General features: G+C 50.6%; 1 protein-coding gene across 7 annotated transcripts in view; it reads left to right on the top strand.

Annotated features, from left to right (window-relative positions):
- The window catches only part of DET1 (DET1 partner of COP1 E3 ubiquitin ligase), a 61,760-nt gene that overhangs the window by 29,251 nt on the left and 14,176 nt on the right, over positions 1-18,333 (top strand). Inside the window, exons 5-7 of one of the 7 annotated variants that reach the window (XR_014260898.1) lie at positions 3,437-3,585; positions 4,228-4,590; positions 6,567-6,687. The exons of 3 other annotated variants lie outside the window; for them this stretch is intronic. Coding sequence is in view for 2 of the 4 variants with exons in the window: in XM_082450925.1 (XP_082307051.1) it covers positions 3,437-3,566 (130 nt within the window). In the remaining 2 variants the exon portion in view is untranslated. 3 more of the 7 variants (XR_014260899.1, XM_082450925.1, XM_082450919.1) reach the window with 3 other exon arrangements.

The following is an 18,333-nucleotide window of genomic DNA, read 5'->3' as shown; positions in this document are numbered from 1 at the left end:
GTGTTGCTCAAAATAAATTGCTTCTGGATTGTTTTTCCAAGTCAATGTTTTTAAACTTTAAATGTCATTCTATTTATATTTTTTTAAAAATAAAGTTTATCTGAAAAGTGGTTCTCAACTCAGTGTAAGTTAGGGTTAAGATTGAAGTAGTGGGCATGCTAGAATCTTGATGGAGATTCCTTTTGAGAAAACAAGTCTATATCATTTTTATTGAGAAAATGAAAAAAATGCATACGTTTTCACATTACAAACTGCGGAGACATTGAAAAAAAAAACCTTATCTGATGAGGTTAAGCAGAAGACACAGGGATTCATAACCGGAACACATCCCCTCCCCTCAAAATCCTAGAGGGAGAGGGGATTTTCCTGGTTATCAAGTAGGGAGATGACTTTTGGAAGACTGGAAAACATTTTGTTAGAAAGATGGCGAGTTTCACGAAAAAGACTGAATGGAGAAAGTTGGAGAAGGAACATTTCTATGAGTCTCCTGAAGAGAAGACTCAGGGAGGGTCAGGCAGCAAGTGCCAAGGTTGGAGAAAGATAAGGGACACAAAATGGACCTATAATTGCTGAGGTGCCATTGTCTTCTAGATTTCTGTTTATAATTTTGCAGTGAGTAAGCCCCTTTTAAGAAGGGGGGAAAAAAACCTCCATAAAATTGAATACATACAAATGAAAACTTGGCAAAAAAATATCAAAACAAAATCAAATGGCAAGTGACAACCCATTTATCGAAGGATTGATTTCCTTAGCTTAAAACATTTAAAAAATATATAATAAAAAGATGAACAGGGCTTCCCTGGTGGCGCAGTGGTTGAGAGTCTGCCTGCCAATGCGGGGGACATGGGTTCGAGCCCTGGTCTGGGAGGATCCCATATGCCGCGGAGCGACTAAGCCCGTGAGCCACAATTACTGAGCCTGCGCGTCTGGAGCCTGTGCTCCCAACAAGAGAGGCTGCGATAGTGAGAGGCCCGCGCACCGCGATGAAGAGTGGCTCCCGCTTGCCACAACTGGAGAAAGCCCTCGCACAGAAACGAAGACCAAACGCAGCCAAAAATAAATAAATAAGTAAATAAATTTAAAAAAAAAAAATAATAAAAAAAAAATAAAAAGATGAACAATCCCAAAGAAAAGATGGGCACAGAATATTATAATCAGGGTGTTCACAGAAAAAATAAATACACGTGGTCAACAACTGTATGAAGAATGCTTATAATATTTATTTTTCACCCATCAGATTAGCGAAGGTTAAAGATGTTTGATGACCCAGTATTGTCAAGAAGGTGGGGTGCTCTCACCCACTGTTGGTGGGAGAGAAAGTTGATTCAGATTTCTTGAAAGACAAAGAGTAGTGTCTTAATAAATGTGCATATCTTTTAGCCCAGTTAAATTCTGTGTTATTAAGCCAAAACGTGTGCATATGTGACCAAGGTATATGCATAAGGCTTTTCATTGCAACTTTATTATGAAAAAGTGGAAACTACTAAATGTGTATCAGTAGAGATAGACTAAATAAATTATGAAATGTCCCTAAAATGGGGTCCGATACACCTGTCAAAAATAATGAAACAAATCCATACATATTGATTTGGAAAGCTCTCTGCGACATATTAATTGAACAAGTGTGTTTAGTGTGATGCTATTTTTTTTTTTAAACACATGGTTTTTTTTTTAAAATTATTTATTTATTTATTTATTTATTTTTGGCTGTATTGGGTCTTCGTTTCTGTGCGAGGGCTTTCTCCAGTTGCGGCAAGCGGGGGCCACTCTTCATCGCGGTGCGCGGGCCTCTCACTGTCACGGCCTCTCTCGTTGCGGAGCACAGGCCCCAGACACGCAGGCTCAGTAATTGTGGCTCACGGGCCTAGTTGCTCCGCGGCATGTGGGATCTTCCCAGACCAGGGCTCGAACCCGTGTCCACTGCATCGGCAGGCAGACTCCCAACCACTGCGCCACCAGGGAAACCCTGTGATGCTATTTTTTATAAAAAAAGAAAAATGACTAAAATCTGAAATGAAATTGAAATCAATAAAGACATAAATACATACATGCTCTTAGAGTCATAAAACATTTTTGAAGGCCCACAGAAGATGCTGTTAATGATGGTTCCCTGTGAAGAGTGGGCCTGGGGGTGAGGGAAGGTGGATATTTAATTTTTAGCTTTATCCCCTTTATCTTTGTGATTCTTTTACTGTAAACATGTATTACTTAAAATTTTTTAATGAGTTTTTTCCTAATTTGTAGCTGGTAAAAAACATGTGACATGAAATTTACCATCTTAACTATTTCTGAGTATACAGTCGAGTAGTGTTAAGTACATTCACGTTGTTGTACAGCCTATCTCTACAACATTTTAAAAAATTTATTTATTATTTATTTTTGGCTGCACTGGGTCTTTGTTGCTGTGCATGGGATTTCTCTAGTTGTGGAGAGCGGGGGCTAATCTTTGTTGCGGTGCGCGGGCTTCTCACTGTGGTGGCTTCTCTTGTGGAGCACGGGCTCTAGGCGTGCAGGCTTCAGTAGTTGTGGCACGCGGGCTCAGTAGTTGTGGCTCGTGGGCTCTAGAGCGCAGGCTCAGTAGTTGTGGTGCACAGGCTTAGTTGCTCCGCGGCATGTGGGATCTCCGCGGACCAGGGCTCAAACCCGTGTCCCCTGCATTGGCAGGCAGATTCTTAACCACTGCGCCACCAGGGAAGCCCACTACACATTTTCATTTTGCAAAACTGAAACTCTACAACTTTTTCAGCTTGCAAAACTGAAACTTCTATACCCATTAAACAATAATTCCCCATTTCCCCCTCACCCCAGCTCCTGGTAACCACCATTCTACCTTCTGTCTCTATGAATTTGATTACTTTAGTTACCTCATATAAGTAGAATTATACAGTATTTGTCTTTTTGTGTCTGGCTTATTTCACTTAGCACAATGTCCTCAAGGTTCCTCCATGCTGTAGCATGTGTCAGAATTTCCTTCCTTTTTAAAGGCTGGATAATATTCCATTATATGTATATAGTATTATACATTTTGTTTATCCATTCATCCATCACTGCTGGACACTTGGGTTGCTCCCACCTCTTGGCTATTGTGAATCATGCTTCTATGAATAAGTGCGCAAATATCTCTTTGAGATCTTGCTTTCAATTCTTTTGGATATATACCCAGAAGTAGGATTTAATGAGCTTTTGAAAAAGTGTTTAACCAATGAATTCTCCTGTAACAGCAGAAGTGGTATTAGGTAGCTACTCTGTGGGCTTAGTTGAGCTGAGTAGTCTGAGGCCAGGATTTTCTTTACTTTACCAACCTCCTGGAGGTTTAGCAATTTCACTCCTGTCCCCTGAGCCTTTCCGCTGCACAGACAGGAGGGGCCTTAACAGGCTTGTGAACCTGCTGCTCCCTGTCTGCTCCTGCCTGCATTGATTCGGCACATTTCTATAGCTCCCTGAAGGAAGAGATGCTGCAGCAGCATTTAATTAGAGGCCAAGAACATGCTTTCCGAGGGACACGACTTATTTCTCAGCCAGCTGTTACCAGTTGCTCCCTAGCAACATGCAGCACTCACATCTGATTGCTTCTCTCCAGACAAGGTGGGTGGCCGGCCCACCTGCTGTCACAGCCTGGGGTGGGGGTGACGGGGGGTGGTCCCTGCACCTAGGGCTGGCTCTCCAGGGGAAGTGAGTGATCTGAACCTGTTATTCCTGCAAAGCCAGATATGGTGCTAAAACTCCTAACCTGCCTACTCCACCCCGCTCCTTCAAGTTCATGATTAGAGCAGAAAGAATGTCACCAGCTATAATACAGACAGAGCAACATGGTCCAAAAAAGTCTGCTGGGATTGTGAAGTGCAGCTGGGAGACTTTGGGGGAAGAGAGAGATTTGCCCCACAGTAGGCGGAGCCTACCTTTCAGGAAGGACTTGGGGGGTGTTGGAGGCCCTGGGGGCACCCTGTCCCAGGCAAGGGGAAAAGGAAAGCCTCGTTCCTGGTGGCTCCAACTGCTCTGGGTTTCCAGGGGCTTTGGAAAGGGGCGTGGGGATGGAGATATCAGCAGCAGCCCCAGCCCCGAATCTGAACTTGCCACTCCTCAAGGGGTGTGAGAGACGGCTGCTCAGGAGCCAGACTCTGGGCCCCAGTTCTTCCCAAATGCTTCTGCAGAGGCTGCAAACTGGACGCCTTGAGATGAGATGCTGCTCAGTGACATGCCTTTTTGGTGTATGTGGTGTTTTTACAGATTTGAAGGTGTATAAAATATCCTGCATTTTCACGTTGCCGTCAGGAGGCCCGCAGTCCCACGGTTGGGGCCGTCTTAGACTGGGCGTGTGTGCCTCCGGCTTGCATAACCCACCTCACCGATCCATTGGCCTGTTTGCTGTGTGACCCCTGCACCCTTCTGTATCCGCGGAAGCGTGAGGGAGGCTGCTTCTGCAGGGGTCCTCTTGTGTTTACTCATCAATTCTTTTCACAAACATTTCTTGAGCTTCCGAGCATCGCAGCCTGAGCTAGGCACTGGGCTGAAAGGACAGTTAGCCATGGTCTTTGCAGACCTGAGTCGACAGACCAGATGGGGAGGCAGAGAAAGAAGCTCTGAGAGCAGGTGAGGATTCACTGAGAACAGGTGAGAGATGGGTGCATAGGAGCCAGGGGAGCAGACACCTGGGCACCTGACCTAGGCTGGTGGGGTCCAGGAAGGCTTCTGGCAGAGCTGTGGCCTGAGCTGAATTCTGAAGGATGAGAGGGGTTAGCCCGGTGAGAAAAGGGGAGAGGAGGGGAAATGGAAGAGAAGCGGACCCCAGCCAGAGGCATTGACCACTCCCTGCGGGAGGGAGTCCAGTGAGTGGCTGGGACTTTGGTGTCTAGAATTCTCATTCCACACCTTCTCAGCCTCTGACGCTAGAGTGTCGCCTCTCTGAGCCCGTTTTCTCACATATAAAAAGGCATGATAATACTGACTTTCGAGGGTTGTTGTGAGGATGAAATTAGAGACTGCACATGTGGGCCCCCTTTGCTGTGTAGCTGGTGCCCAGTACCCATGGCAGAAAGCGCTCGTCAAGTGCCAGGCTAGGCAGCCCCTCTCCCAGGGAGCACACACCCTCTCCCCAGGCTTGGGTGGGCGCAAGTGAGTGTTTGAAGGGTTAATCTGGCATTTTCAAGTCATTCTACCCGTGGTGAGAAAGGACTAGCTTTTCCGTTTCTAGAGAGGCCGTGGGGGATGGCAGCCCTCGGTTCTGGCTTCCCTTCCAGCTGCTGCTTATGGAGGAAGTGAAAATAGGAAGCCACCCCCTCCCAGTTCCCCCACTGCGCAGGCAAAGGCCAGCTCGTCTCCGCCTGCAGACACCTACCAGCTATGTGTTTTCTTTTGTGCCAGGCACAACACAACAGGACGCCTGCTCAGGGGTGGGTGTGGAGGAAGGCGGGGGGAGTGCATGTCCTCTGCACACCTTCTCTAGAAAAGAGAACAGAGAGACTGGGCTCGGGCCACCCGGTGCTGCAAGGATCCCAGGACGGGAGGCAGTCGTGCACTGCAGCATCACCGCGGTGAGGCATCACCGAGTCAGAGGCCGTGCAATTCAGAAACGCCCAACAGTTTCAGGTTCGAGGCCTCCATTCACCCTTACATTGCCTTTAGTGGGCTCTCCCCCGCAGTTCTGCTTTTCAGACCATTGAGTGCCATTGTCATTTGTTTGCTTCCCCCAGCATTGGAACCTCTTTCTGGGTTTGTGGGATTCTATATTTTCTGAGTTCTAATAGGGAGCAAAGGCCAGCTCCCCCTACAGGGGCCTCACAGCTGAGGCTCTGCCAGTCGGCCCACCGGTGGCAGACTTCCTAGCCCGCTGGACAGGAGGGGTACATGGGGAGCCCCTTTCCTAGGGCAGTGGCCCCGAAATACTGATATTTTAGTATAAAACGGTGTTTTCTAAATCCAGTTCACATCTGGAAACAGCATACAATTAGTGGGATTCTGCTGCTGGAGTAATGAGGATTAGGCAGCATGATTCCCAGGTTATGGACTAGGAAACCAACTAGAGAACAAGAATAAGGGAGTCACTGACAGAGCCAAAATTAGCGTGCAGGCCTTTCCACTAGACTCTGAAGGTCCTCATAGATTTCAGGACCCTTTCCGAAGAGGGTTATAAAGGTGCTTCTTTAGCTTTCCTTATCGAGTGCAGACAGATGGAGTTGAAGGCTCTGTTTGAGTTAAAGGGGAGGTCTGCTGTCGGGATGACTTCTGGAGGGTCCGAGGGAATGCGGGGGTCTAAAAAGAGCTAGTTGGGACTTCCCTGGTGGCACAGTGGTTAAGACTCCGAGCTCCCAATGCAAGGGGCCTGGGTTCGATCTCTGGTCAGGGAACTAGATCCCACATGCATGCCGCAGCTAAGGAGCCCGTCTGCCGCAACTAAGACCCAGCACAACCAAATAAATAAATAAGTAAATAAATACAAAAAATAAAAAAAAAATAAAAAGAGCTAGCATTTCTCGGGCACCTGAGTCAGGCACTGTGTAAAATTCTTTATGTATGTTGACTAATGGACTCAGCTCAGCTCTCTGAAATGCTTTGTCCCCATCTTATAGATAAGGATTCAGGCACAGAGAGACTAAGTAACTTGCCAAAGGTCACAAAGCTGGAGCCAGAATTCAAATGGGCTTCAGAGTCTGCAGCTCAGCCCCCTGCACCCCCCGCATGTGGTAAGGGGCCCTGGGGAAGGGCGTGGGATAGTTGAGGGCAGATGGCATATCCGGGACTCACTGCTGGCAGCCGGCCTCGTGGGAAGGGTGGAAAATCCCCATCCGAGCCATAGAACCAAGCCACGGGGATGGGAGGGGTGGTGCTGTGAGGGATAAGGGCCATCTTGAGGACACCTGAGCATCTCTGGCCAGGGAGGGCGGGTGGCAGATGGGCAGCCATGGAGCCCAGCCCCGACCAGCTGTTGTTTGCAGAGGAGGGCAAGTGCGTGGTGACAGCTGGATTAGGTGTGCCCAGCAACCTCAGTGACCACCGGGTGGAGATGCACTGTGGGCCCTTCTGGCTGCCCCTTCCAGCACCTCCGAGCCCGGGGAGCTTAGTGCTTGCTAATCTCTGTCCCCATGGCAGCAGGAGGTGACAGGGCCATCGCTAAGGCCGCGGAATCTTCCACCTCTTGATGGCCAGGGAGCTTTTCCAAAGGATCAGAGAACCTCCTCCCTTCTAGAAAGTGAGATGTAAAACTAAGATGATGGGCCCCGTGTCTGTCTGTAACTGTGGTGAATGGTCTCTCTCCTGTCCTACTCGGTCCCCCTCTTGTCTACGTCCTCTGTATCTGCTTTGATTTGGGGCTGCTGGTTTCATTGGTTTTGTCTGCCCTTCTGTCTGTTTCTTGCCTCATTTCACAAAGGATTTGAAGTAGCTCTCAAAAATACATTGAAAGTAACAGGACAATGAAATATATATTTGAGTAGCTTGGGGCCAGAGGACTATATGGGTAAGCCACTGGAGGAGTGTATGGAATGCCGTGGTTCCTTAGGGACCCCTTTCCAGAATATGGCTTCTGGAACCATTCTAATGTCTCATACTTTAAAACTTAGAATGATATTTTGGGAATATTTTCTTTTTCATATTACATAGGCAGTTGATTCATTCAATAAATATTTATTAAGTACCTATTTAAAAAAAGAAGAAGAAAAACATCCCCACTGTTTTCATTTCTAAATTCTTTTGTCACATTTTGGGGACATCAGTATGGTGTCCTTTCAGAATCAGACACTGGCTAATGTTTTGAATTCTAGGTAACACTCCAGAATCCACTCCTATGTATCATTTTAGTTGTTCATCTTGTTGGTAATCCAGAGTCTTCTCCTTATCGTTTTGGACCATTTCTCCAGAAATGTTCTAGAAAACTATTTTTAAAAATCACATTTTCTAATGCTCGCCAACATTGTCATGGCATTATCTGGAATGTGGCTGAGTTTGCAGCTGGGTATCGGCTTCCCTGCAGTATGGGCCAGTCAGGGCAGCCTGGGTGACTGATGTTGGAGGTGAGGCCCTCACTCCAGCCATTGGCTCAGGCTCCTTCATTTAGTGAGATTTACAGGTGTTTACTGAGCACTTTCTTAGGCCCTGGGCACTGCAAATCCACAAGTCCCTGCCTTCATGGAGTTCCATTCTAGCAGACAAGACAGAACATAAACTAGGAAACTGATAAACAAGTGACATCATCTGGTTTATGTTTTGAAAAGAGCCCTCTGGCTGCTGCGTGGAAAATGGGTTGTGCTCAGGGGAAGGGGTGGTAGGAAACAGGGAGGTCACTTAGGAGGCCAAGGCAACAGGCCAGACAAGACAATAGGCATGTGTAGCAGTGGACATGGTGAGAAGTGGTCAGACGGGGACATATTTTGGAGGTAGGGCCAGCTGGACCAGCTAATGAGTTCCCCATAGAGGTAAGGCAAAGGAATCCAGGACGCATCCAAAGTTTTTTGGCCGGAACTGGGTAAGTGGTTTCATTAGCTTCCTTACGTTAGACTGGGAGAGGGAAAGGGTTTCTGGGGAGGGGATGAGAATCAAGAGTTTTATTTTGGCCATACTGAATCAAGATGTCATGTCAGTAAAGAGATCTGTAAACTTCTAGTGATCAGTCAGCACTTCAGTGAATCCGGACCGGGTGTGCCGGAGCAGAGGGATGGTCCTAAGGAACAGGCTGCCCAGTGCCGCACTGCCTGTGATCAGGGCAGCCCTGGACTCCCCTGGAACCCCCCCGCCCCCGCCCAAGGCAGCTTGCTCTAGGCTTATACATTCATTCATGCATGTGACACATTCAACACATATTTACTCTGAGTGCTATACTGGCTGTTTTCCATTTGCCCCTCAAAAACACATGCTTTTGGTGTGATCTAAATGGACAACATGTTCTTTTCTGGTGTTCCATTTAGTGTTCTGCTTTTGAAGAAACATGAAAGCCAGCTGAGTGAATGGGTCTGTTTATAAAAGATAGTTAATAAGGCCCACGGAGCTGGGCTCCTATAATCCGGGGCTGGTGGGAGGACATGTGAACTTGGAACCCTTTTATCCTGTGTCTCTGCTCCTCGGGCCACCACCTCCATCTCCTCCCGATGCTGTCATGCCTCTGATTAGAGCCCTGCTCAGGATCCTTAGGGGCACCCCAAATTCCCTTGCAGGGCCTTCCCAGTCTGGCCTCAGCCCCTTGTCAGTCCTTTCCCTCAGCATTCCAAGCCCGACCCTGCCCCCACTCTGCCCATCCTGACCCTCGCATGGCTCAGGAGGGCTGTTTACAGAGCATGCCGCCCAGCCTGGCCTTCCAGCAGTGGTTCCGCTGCTCCTCGCCCACCCATGATGCCCTCACCCTGTCACTGGGGCAGAGGCCCAGCTCGGCAGCTGCAGCCCCCTGCGCCTTCCTTCCTTAGTCCACTGCTGGGGTGAGCGCCTAGCCCCACCGTGCTCCTAAAGTGCTCGTCCATTGAGGAACGGAAACCCTTGTCCAACCAGGAAGCACTGCTGGCTTGTGCCTGGGGAGCGGGACAAATCCTTTAGTCACCAGGCATGGAGAAGGCGGGAGGCTGTGTCCCCATGGCCCACCGGGCTCTGTGCCCAGTAGGAGAAGGCTCACTGATCCTGGAGGCCCCGAGGGTGTCTGACTCCTCTTTGCACCTCCCACGCACCTGGCCCAGGCCCCGCTTATGCAGGATGGTAAAGGGGCTTCTTCCTGCTGCCTTGGAACTTCCGCTAATGGCCCAGCTGAGGAGCACAGATGCTCAGTACCCTCACAAACTAAAGCTGTGCTCTTGAGCATGTCTGGGGTGGGAATACTGCAAAGGCATTACCTGGAACTTGTCAGAAATGCAGACTCTCGGGCCTCACCCAAGACCCACCGAATCAGAACCTGTATTTTTTTTTTTTTTTTAAGTATTTTTTAAATTTTATTTATTTATTTTTGGCTGTGTTGGGTCTTCGTTTCTGTGCGAGGGCTTTCTCTAGTTGTGGCAAGCGGGGGCCACTCTTCATCGCGGTGCACGGGCCTCTCTCTGTCGCGGCCTCTCCCGTTGCGGAGCACAGGCTCCAGATGCACAGGCTCAGTAGGTGTGGCTCACGGGCCCAGTTGCTCCGCGGCATGTGGGATCTTCCCGGTCCAGGGCTCGAACCCGTGTCCCCTGCATTAGCAGGCAGACTCTCAACCACTGCGCCACCAGGGAAGCCCAGAACCTGTATTTTAACAAGGGTCCCCAAGGATTTCACATGCTCAGTCGAGGATGAGAAGGGCTGATAAAGAGAAGGGCTAGTCATATCCATGCAGGACTTATAAGATGGCAAGACGAATCCAACAATCGCCACCCCATCCAGGCGAGGGAAGAGATTCTGAATTTGAAAAGGTGTCTGGTGCCAGTCAGGTTCACAGTTGCAGGAAACAGAAACCACTTTGGCTGTTTTAGGTAGAAGAGGATTTGTTACTGGAAATTCAGTGTTTACAACACTGTTGGAAGGGCCCAGAACACCCCTGCAGACCCTCTAGAGAGCTGCTGCCTCTGCCCAGTCAGGAAGGCAGGGCTTCAGGAGTGATTGAGGGCGTGGGCGACCCCAGACCACTGCCTCTCTTTGACCCAGAGCTGGGGACGCCGCCGCGGCCACTGCCGCAACTGCCTCTCCACACTGACGAAAAACCCAACATCTCCCCAGCCAAAGCAGCAGGGAGGCCATGGTCTCTGCCTCTCTTCTTCCTTCCAAATCTAGTGCAAGCACAACTAATTCGCAGGACTGCTTTATACAGCCAGGACTGCTTTCCCCTGCTTTGAAGTCAAGTGATGGGGGAAGAGCTTGCAGAGTTTGGGGCACCTATCAGAAGGGGAGGGTGGTGTCTCATGCCCTGGCTGGGAGCACACTGAGCTGCAGAAAACCAGAACCTGCTCCATGCCACCGCTAAGGCAGGGTTCAAGAGAGTCCTTGGGAGCAAAACATTGATGGTATCTCACAGGTAGTGGGGAGGGCATATACACGAAGACGGAGGGTGGTGCCTGCTTCCAGCCGGGAGAAGCCTGGAGCGGGGAGGCTGGCAGAGTGGGGCAAAGCGAGATGGGCAGCAGCTGGGTAGGCCATGCTGCTGGCGTTTGGTGGGGCAGGAATAAGTGGGGCGTCCCTAAGGTCCCTGTGGCTCAGTGGGGACCGTGGGGGGAGCTGGGCTTGAGCCAGCATTGCCGGTACCCCACTCACCTAACGGGGCTCAGGGCTCCCCGTAGCAGCACCCTGGGTGGGGTGGGCCACAGGGCCAGGAGCTGAGATGGGTGGGGAGGGGTCAGCCTGAGTGCATGTGCTTCTTGCTAAAGGGGTCATGTGCGGGTTCTCCGGGGAGCAGGCTTGAGACACTTGTGTGGCCCAGGAGCGGCCCTATGGAAGGGAGGGGAGGAGGCAGGGTGGGCAGAGGGAAGCCGAGCTGTGCTGCAGGCCTAAACCGACCCGAAGGTGCCTGTCAGAGCTGGCCAGGCCCTATGCCCGGGCCTCCATCAGCCATCGGTGGACCTGCCGTTGGAAGGGTGACAGCTCTCTGTGACTGTCCCTGGGGCTGACAGCAGCTGGGCAACAGGCCCTTCCTTTGGGGGGGTGTCTGGGCAGCCATCTCCATGTCCACCACAGACGGCCCAGGGCAGAGGTCTCTGCGTGGGTGGCGGGCTGGGGACTGGTTCCAGAGAACCCACCACGGGCCCACACGAGAGCCAGCCTGTCAAGACGAAGGTGTGACGGCCGGTGTTGGCCAAGAGAGCCCCACGGAGAGCAGGACGACTTTGCACTTCCCCCTTCATTCCATCCTCCCTCATACCAATCCTGGAGGAGTGAAGATGGGGTCTACAGAGGGGCGAGGGGAGAAGCTGTGAAAGGTCCGAGATCAGAGTTTTCTAATAGATTTGACTGGACTTTTAGATCCCTGGAAGAGAGTTGAACTATCAAAATGGGACTTATTCTTACAACTAAAAGAAGGCCATGGACTCTTCCTGAGATGGGGGTTCAGGGGTACAGAAAAGGAGCTCTGACACAGTTGATGCGAGGCAGAGATGGGAGAAAAATAAAGTTGTACCCTGATAGTCCAAATTCAGCCTGTTTGCTGAATTTGGCCGTCACTGAGGGGCTGCACAGAGCTGGCGATGTCCTTGGTGGGGCACAGGAGGGGGGTGGGCCTGCACTCTTTGCTTGTTGCATCCGAGAGGCTCTGGAGCCTGTGTGGTGACCCAGTTTGCTGCCTTGTCTGAGCAACATGTGCTCTGATTATAGGGGTGTGAGGGCCCTAAATGACTGCAAAGTACTTTTCAATCAGACAGAAAATAGGTAAGAAATGCATTTCCATTAATGCCCCAATTATCCCGGTCCCAGCAGGACAAAAACCTGTGCTATGCCGGCTCCCAGGGATGTGTCGTCAGGATCCCGACTGTCCTCTCCCAGAGGCAGCTTGTGCTCCGCTCGCACAGCTGAGGGGCTAGAGAGGGGTCCTAGCGATGGCTGAGGCTCATCCCTCCCTTCAGAGGCCCGGGTGCAAGGCCCAGGAAGGGAGCCCTGTCGGTCCCTCAGAGGCAGGGCCACCGGCCCAGGGTGTCCGTGTGAAGTGGGAGCTGCCGCAGCCCTACCAGTCCCTTTTGTTAGACATGCCCTGTGGCAGCTCTGGTGCTTCTCGGCCCCCTTCAACCCAGAGAGCAATTTTGCCTCGTAAACCTCTCTTGAATGGGCCCTGCGCAGCAGTCCTGACTGACTGTTCTCGGTCAGACTCTCATCTCTCATCTCATCTCCAGGGGAGAACCTTTTCCTTGCCTCTACCAGCTTCTGGTGGCTCCTGTAGGTCCTTGGCTTGTGGCTGCATCACTCGTCTCTGCCAACATGGTCACATGGCCTTCTCCTCCTCTGTGCAGTTACATCTCCTGCTGCCTCCATTTCTTAAGGGTACATGTGATCTCATTTAGGGTCCATCCAGGTAATCCAGGATAATCTCCCCATTTTTATATCCTTAACTTGATCACATCTGCAAAGACCCCGTTTCCAAATAAAGTGACACATACAGATTCCAGGGTTAGGATCTGTTATCTCTGGGGGCTGTTATTCAGTCTGCTACAGCCTCCCTTCCTCCCTCACATTATGTTCTAAACTGCTGGTAGTTTACTGCAGACTGTCATTTCTGCCCCCTGCCCTCTGTCCATGCGTGTATCCTCTCTGCTGGAAACTACCCCCCTCACCCCTCATCCCCTGCATTTGCCTCCTAATGCTTACTCTTATTTTGAGCTCAGGTGTCACCTCCTCCAGGAAGTGTTCCTTGATACCTCTTCTCATCACACACACCCCTGTTCTGTGGTAGCACCTGCAGGATTACAATGGATTTTTTCTGAATTTGTCTCCCCCACCAGCCTCAAAGCTGCTGAGGGCAGCTACCAGGTTCTAGACATATTTTATCTGAGTATGGATAGATTTTTGAGGAAGGAGGGATGGAAGAAAGGCTCTTGAAGGATAGATTCTAGAATCATTTGGCTTTTAAATTTAATTTAATTTTTGGCTGCAAATTTGTAACAATCTGGCTTAATCTACAATTGAGTGGGTTTAAGGGAGTAGGAGGATGGGTGGTTGGCTCCATCAGAACCTTCTCTGATTAAAATCACAGGAAAGAAAGCTTTGGGAATAGTAATAATAATAATGGCAGCAAGATGGGCTTGCATCTGCATCCACCACCGTTCTCAGCCAGAACCCCACAGACTGAGCCCAAGGGAGCAGTGTGGGGAGAGCGCAGAGGCATCCTTCGTGAGCACCAGCTGTGTACAAGCGGGTACACAGCTGTCTGGGCGAATGCTCCTAAGAGTCCCGTGGAGGTGGAATAGCTGAGCGTCAGACTGATGCCAAGCCAGGGTCTCAACCTGGCCTGGGTGTCTCCGAAGCCCCGGCCCTCCCCACTGCAAGCAGGCAGGGGGATTGGAGCCCTGGGGAGAGCACACGGGGAGAAGAGTGAAGGGCATTTCTGCGGCATCCAGTCAGGGCTGTGCCGCAGCCCTGAGGGTCTCCCCCAGTGTGGGCTAGTGCATCCGAACCCGGGCTGTTCTCCCAGCCACAAAGGAGCTGTGGGTTCCTGGGTGCCGGAGCTACAGCCCACTCAACCGCCTCTTGGTCCTGAGGGGGAAACTGAGGTCCGTTTGGGGAAGGGGGGTGTGGCTGACAGCCTGCTGAGTCTGTGCTCAAGCTGGGTTGAGACAACAGGTGTCCTGCCAGCCAGGGCCCCCTGTGACACCACACTGCCCCTCAGTTGACATTTCCTTTCCGTTCAAGGGGATTACGCAAATCCAAGGTGGTTAAGCTGCCACAGGGCACTATGGAAACGGGGCGCTGTGCTCTGTCTGCCCCTTCCTTCCAGCCAAGCAACAATGACACTGAGGCCAACTTTTCTGGCCAGACTTGTTAGGCTGAATCGCAGAGCATGTGTACAATTTAATTTGAACCTGGGCGGGCAGAGGGGAGAAGCCAGATTGATTACCAGAACAAATTTCAGAGCCAAGTCAGAAGTCCTCCCCCAAATACTGGGCCAGCTGCAGGGTGGGGGGGTGTTACAGATCTGTGTGTGTCAAAATGTCTATTGAAAAAATGTGATCTGCCCACTTGAGATAATTTACATAGTGCCTGACTCTGCAGCTTCTACGCATTTCTTATAAACCAGTTTTTTATTTCTATTTTTATTTTATTTTAATTGATTCATTAATTAACCCGAATAAGCAACAACATGGACAACTGACCCTTGAACAACACAGGCTTGATTTGCGAGGGTCCACTTCTATGTGGATTTTTTTCACTAAATCCGTTCAGTACTACGACACCCAAGGTTGAATCTGTGGATGCGGAACCATGGATACAGAGGGTCACTGTGAAGTTATACGTGGATTTGCACTGCACGCAGGGTGGGCGCCCCTAACCCCGGCGTTGTTCAAGGGTCAGCTGTACATGGCACCCTCTTCTGAAGGTGGAAAAGGTAAAAAATCTTCTTTCTGCCTGTTACCCAGTCACTGAGTTTCTCTCCCTGGAGGGAATGCTCCCATTTGGGGTATGTCTTTCCAGATAGTCAGTGCATCCACATTTATGTACACATATCCTGTCCTTTTCTACAGCAGTTCGTGACTGTACTCTGCACTGTCTTGCCTGTCCCGCCCCCCAACCCCCTTGTTTTTCACTTAGCAATACATCTTGGCTTGTTTCAGGGCTAACATTCCGTTATCCAGATGGGCTGTCATTTCCTTAGCTAGCGGTCTGTTGATGGACATTTGGGTTCCAATCTTCTTCCGTGACTCGCAGTGCCTCAGTGGGTATATACCTCTGCCTACTCCCACCCACGTGAGAGCCTGTCTCCGCTGCACTGTCCGAGACAGTAGCCACCAGCCACATGCTGTACTTACATTTCAGTGAATTTGAACTGGATAAAACCGAACTGCCAATTCCTCAGTCATGGTCCTGCCCGCCACATCGCCAGCGCTGGGAGTCCCGCGGGGCTGGCGGCTGCTGTGCTGGCCACGCAGCTCCAGGGCACGTCCGTGAGCAGGGACAGCGCTGCTCCACGTGGGAACTTCCTAGGAGGGAGCTGTGAAGGTCTGTACATCGTAAGTGGTGAACGATATTGCCAGATCTCCCTGTGAAGAGGCTCTAGCTATTTACATTTGAGAGCGCTTTTATTTCAGAACAACTTATGCAATATTGGGAAAAAAAGGAAGGTTCCCTGTGTACCAATTGCAAGGACGTTCTGTTTCCGTTGTCAGTGCCACGTTGCTGGAGTTGGACGCTGCTGTTCTCGCCTGTCACTGGAGCCCCACTCTGGCTGTCTCCCCCTGAGGCCTGGCCTCCTGCTGCCTTGCTGAGGTCTGCTTCTCCCCAGCTTGAGGCCTCTTCCCTCCCCCCTCCCTCAGGTCCAGGGCTCCTCCACACCCCGACTCACAGCTGCCATGTCTCAAGGGAGACAGCCCGTCTCCTCATCCACCCCTGTTGCCATGACACAGCCTCTACGGAAGACTTGGCATCCTGACTCTCTTCCACCCTCCTTCCCTTCGGTGAATGGGGACCTCCACGTTGCCAAATCCATGGCCATTGCCCAGTCCTCACCTTGCTTGAGCTGCCAGCTGACCTCTCAGCCGCACCGTGCACCCCGACTGTTCCCTTCTTCTGAAGTGCTCGGCCCTTTGGCTTCTGAGACGCCACACCTGCTGTCTCTCTGATCGCTGCATCCCTGCCTCTTTGCAGCCTTGCCCTCCTTGCAGCATTTAACACTGGGTCGTCTTATTTTCCTCATTCTCTGCTTTTTTCCTGGGAGAGCTCATCCCCACTGTGGCCTGGATCAGCATCATTTGGGGAGTGATGGTCATGCATTTTAATTCCCATTTCCTTGATTACTTGTAAGATGGGTCATCTTTTCATGGCTTCCGGCCGTCTGTATTCTTTATGAAAGCAGCTTAGAAGCAGAGCAGACACTGGACACAGGTTCCAGTCCAGACCACAGCCATGGCAGGTCCCTGCCCTCACCCCCTCCAGGCCCTCCCCGGCCTCATCTCTCTCCACACCCTCTCAGCATCTGCAAAGTCACCAGGCCGGACACCCCCAACCCAGCCCACAGCCTGCATTCTTCTCCAGGACTCTCATCACCCCGCTCCTTCTTCTGTGGTCCCCAGAGCTTGATTCCACTGAGAAGAGACAGTCTCTCATCACCACACTCCTCCCCATTCCTCCCCAACTCTGCACATCTCACCCCAGTGCCCAGGCATGGGGGTCAGCATGTGGCCAGTGCCTCATCTCCCTTCTGGGACATCGTTCTGCCACCTCCTCCCAACAGTCCTTCTCTTTTGAAGTTCATGCTGTTACTCCCCTCTTCCTAAACCCATATACTCCTTCCTGTACTCTGGCTGCTCTGTGTTGTTTGGGGACTTTGATTCTCCCAGACTTTTCTGTCCGCTGCCCTGATGCCCACTTTGGGGCTTCAGCATCAAGATTGACAGCTTTCTCTGTCCACATCTCATAGTTTCTTGACTTAAACCTCAGTGACTCTTTCTACTCTATTTTAGATGCCTACACATCTACCTTCACCGCCTGCAAATGAGCTTGACTGCAGCCTTCTACACGCCCACCTCCTTTTCTCCATCGCATCTTGTATGGCCACAGGTTTTTTTGCCTCCTTCCTTTTCTCCCAATCCTTTGGTAAGATTTTACCCCCATTTGTCTTCCTATCATGACCCACCACACCAACTAAGCCATATCCAGTAAACTGGGCCATGCTGCTTTGCCAGTTTCCAATCCTAAAGATACCTGGTGATCCTGCTGGGATGAACTGAGGGGATCATCCTTTCACTCAAACACCAATAACATTCATGCCTTGTATGGAACTTCCTTCTGACTAATTCAGCCATGTGCCTGTCCCGCTTTCTTGGTCTGTGAGCTCCAGGACAGGAATGAGAGTGCCATATCTGTTCTCCCTGTGCTCAGCCTGTGTTTGTGCAATAGCCCATGTTTGCTCACTTTGGCTGAATAGACATTTTCTGCTTTGGCAGTGACCACTCCATCACTGTGGGCTGATAATACTCAGATTTAAAAAGCAAGGTATCTATCCAGGGTAGGAAAAAATGACTAGAGAGAAAGAATAAAGGAGTCCGGGGGAAGCCATATATGCATTAAATGCCTTTTAATTTAATATGCATTAAAAAAAAATGGACATACGAGAGTCAGGTTGCAGGTAGAGGCGATTGCAAAATGGTTTCTCCTAAACTGCCAAGTTATATTCTGCCAGCATCCAGGTACTCTACTGTTAAAAAGGTTTATTTTGGTGGTGAAGGTACAGCTTGGTGTCGGGTGATGACCTTGGCCAAAAGAAGGGAAAACACTGCATCTATGCTGAAAGGAAAAAAATTATGTTTGCCTTTTCGCCTGCAGACGAGAGAAGAGAGGGGAGAGGGGAGGAGAGGCTTTCCTTATGCAGCTAGTCCTGGGCCACCCGCTTTGCACTTTGATGAACTCATAGCAATAACCCAAGGCCCTGCTGCCAGGAAACAAGGAAGTGTGCTGTCACACAAGTTGATGCCAACACTCTGCTTGTGCAAATACTCAGGACCCAGTGCCAGGCTCTGCATCTTCTCTGCCAGGGGGAAGTGCAAGCACACGGTCACCTGTGTCTCAGGACCGAGAGGCTGGCTTCAGAGAAGGGCTTGCGGCAGCAGGGGAAAGGGCAGCCTGGCATTTTGGGTGAACGATAACTGCCTTAAGTGGTCAGTGAAGGTCCTCCCCTGAGGAGGGGCTGGTCTCTGAGGCCAAGACCCCACGATTAAGAGGTGATAGAGTCTAAGAGAGCACAAGTTCACTGGCCTCTTAGAGCCT

This window comes from Balaenoptera physalus, assembly GCF_965194825.1.
Source record: "Balaenoptera physalus genome assembly, chromosome: 2".
Classification (NCBI taxonomy): domain Eukaryota; kingdom Metazoa; phylum Chordata; class Mammalia; order Artiodactyla; family Balaenopteridae; genus Balaenoptera; species Balaenoptera physalus.
Note: the sequence above shows the minus strand (reverse complement) of the source record. Positions and strands in the feature narration are given on the sequence as shown.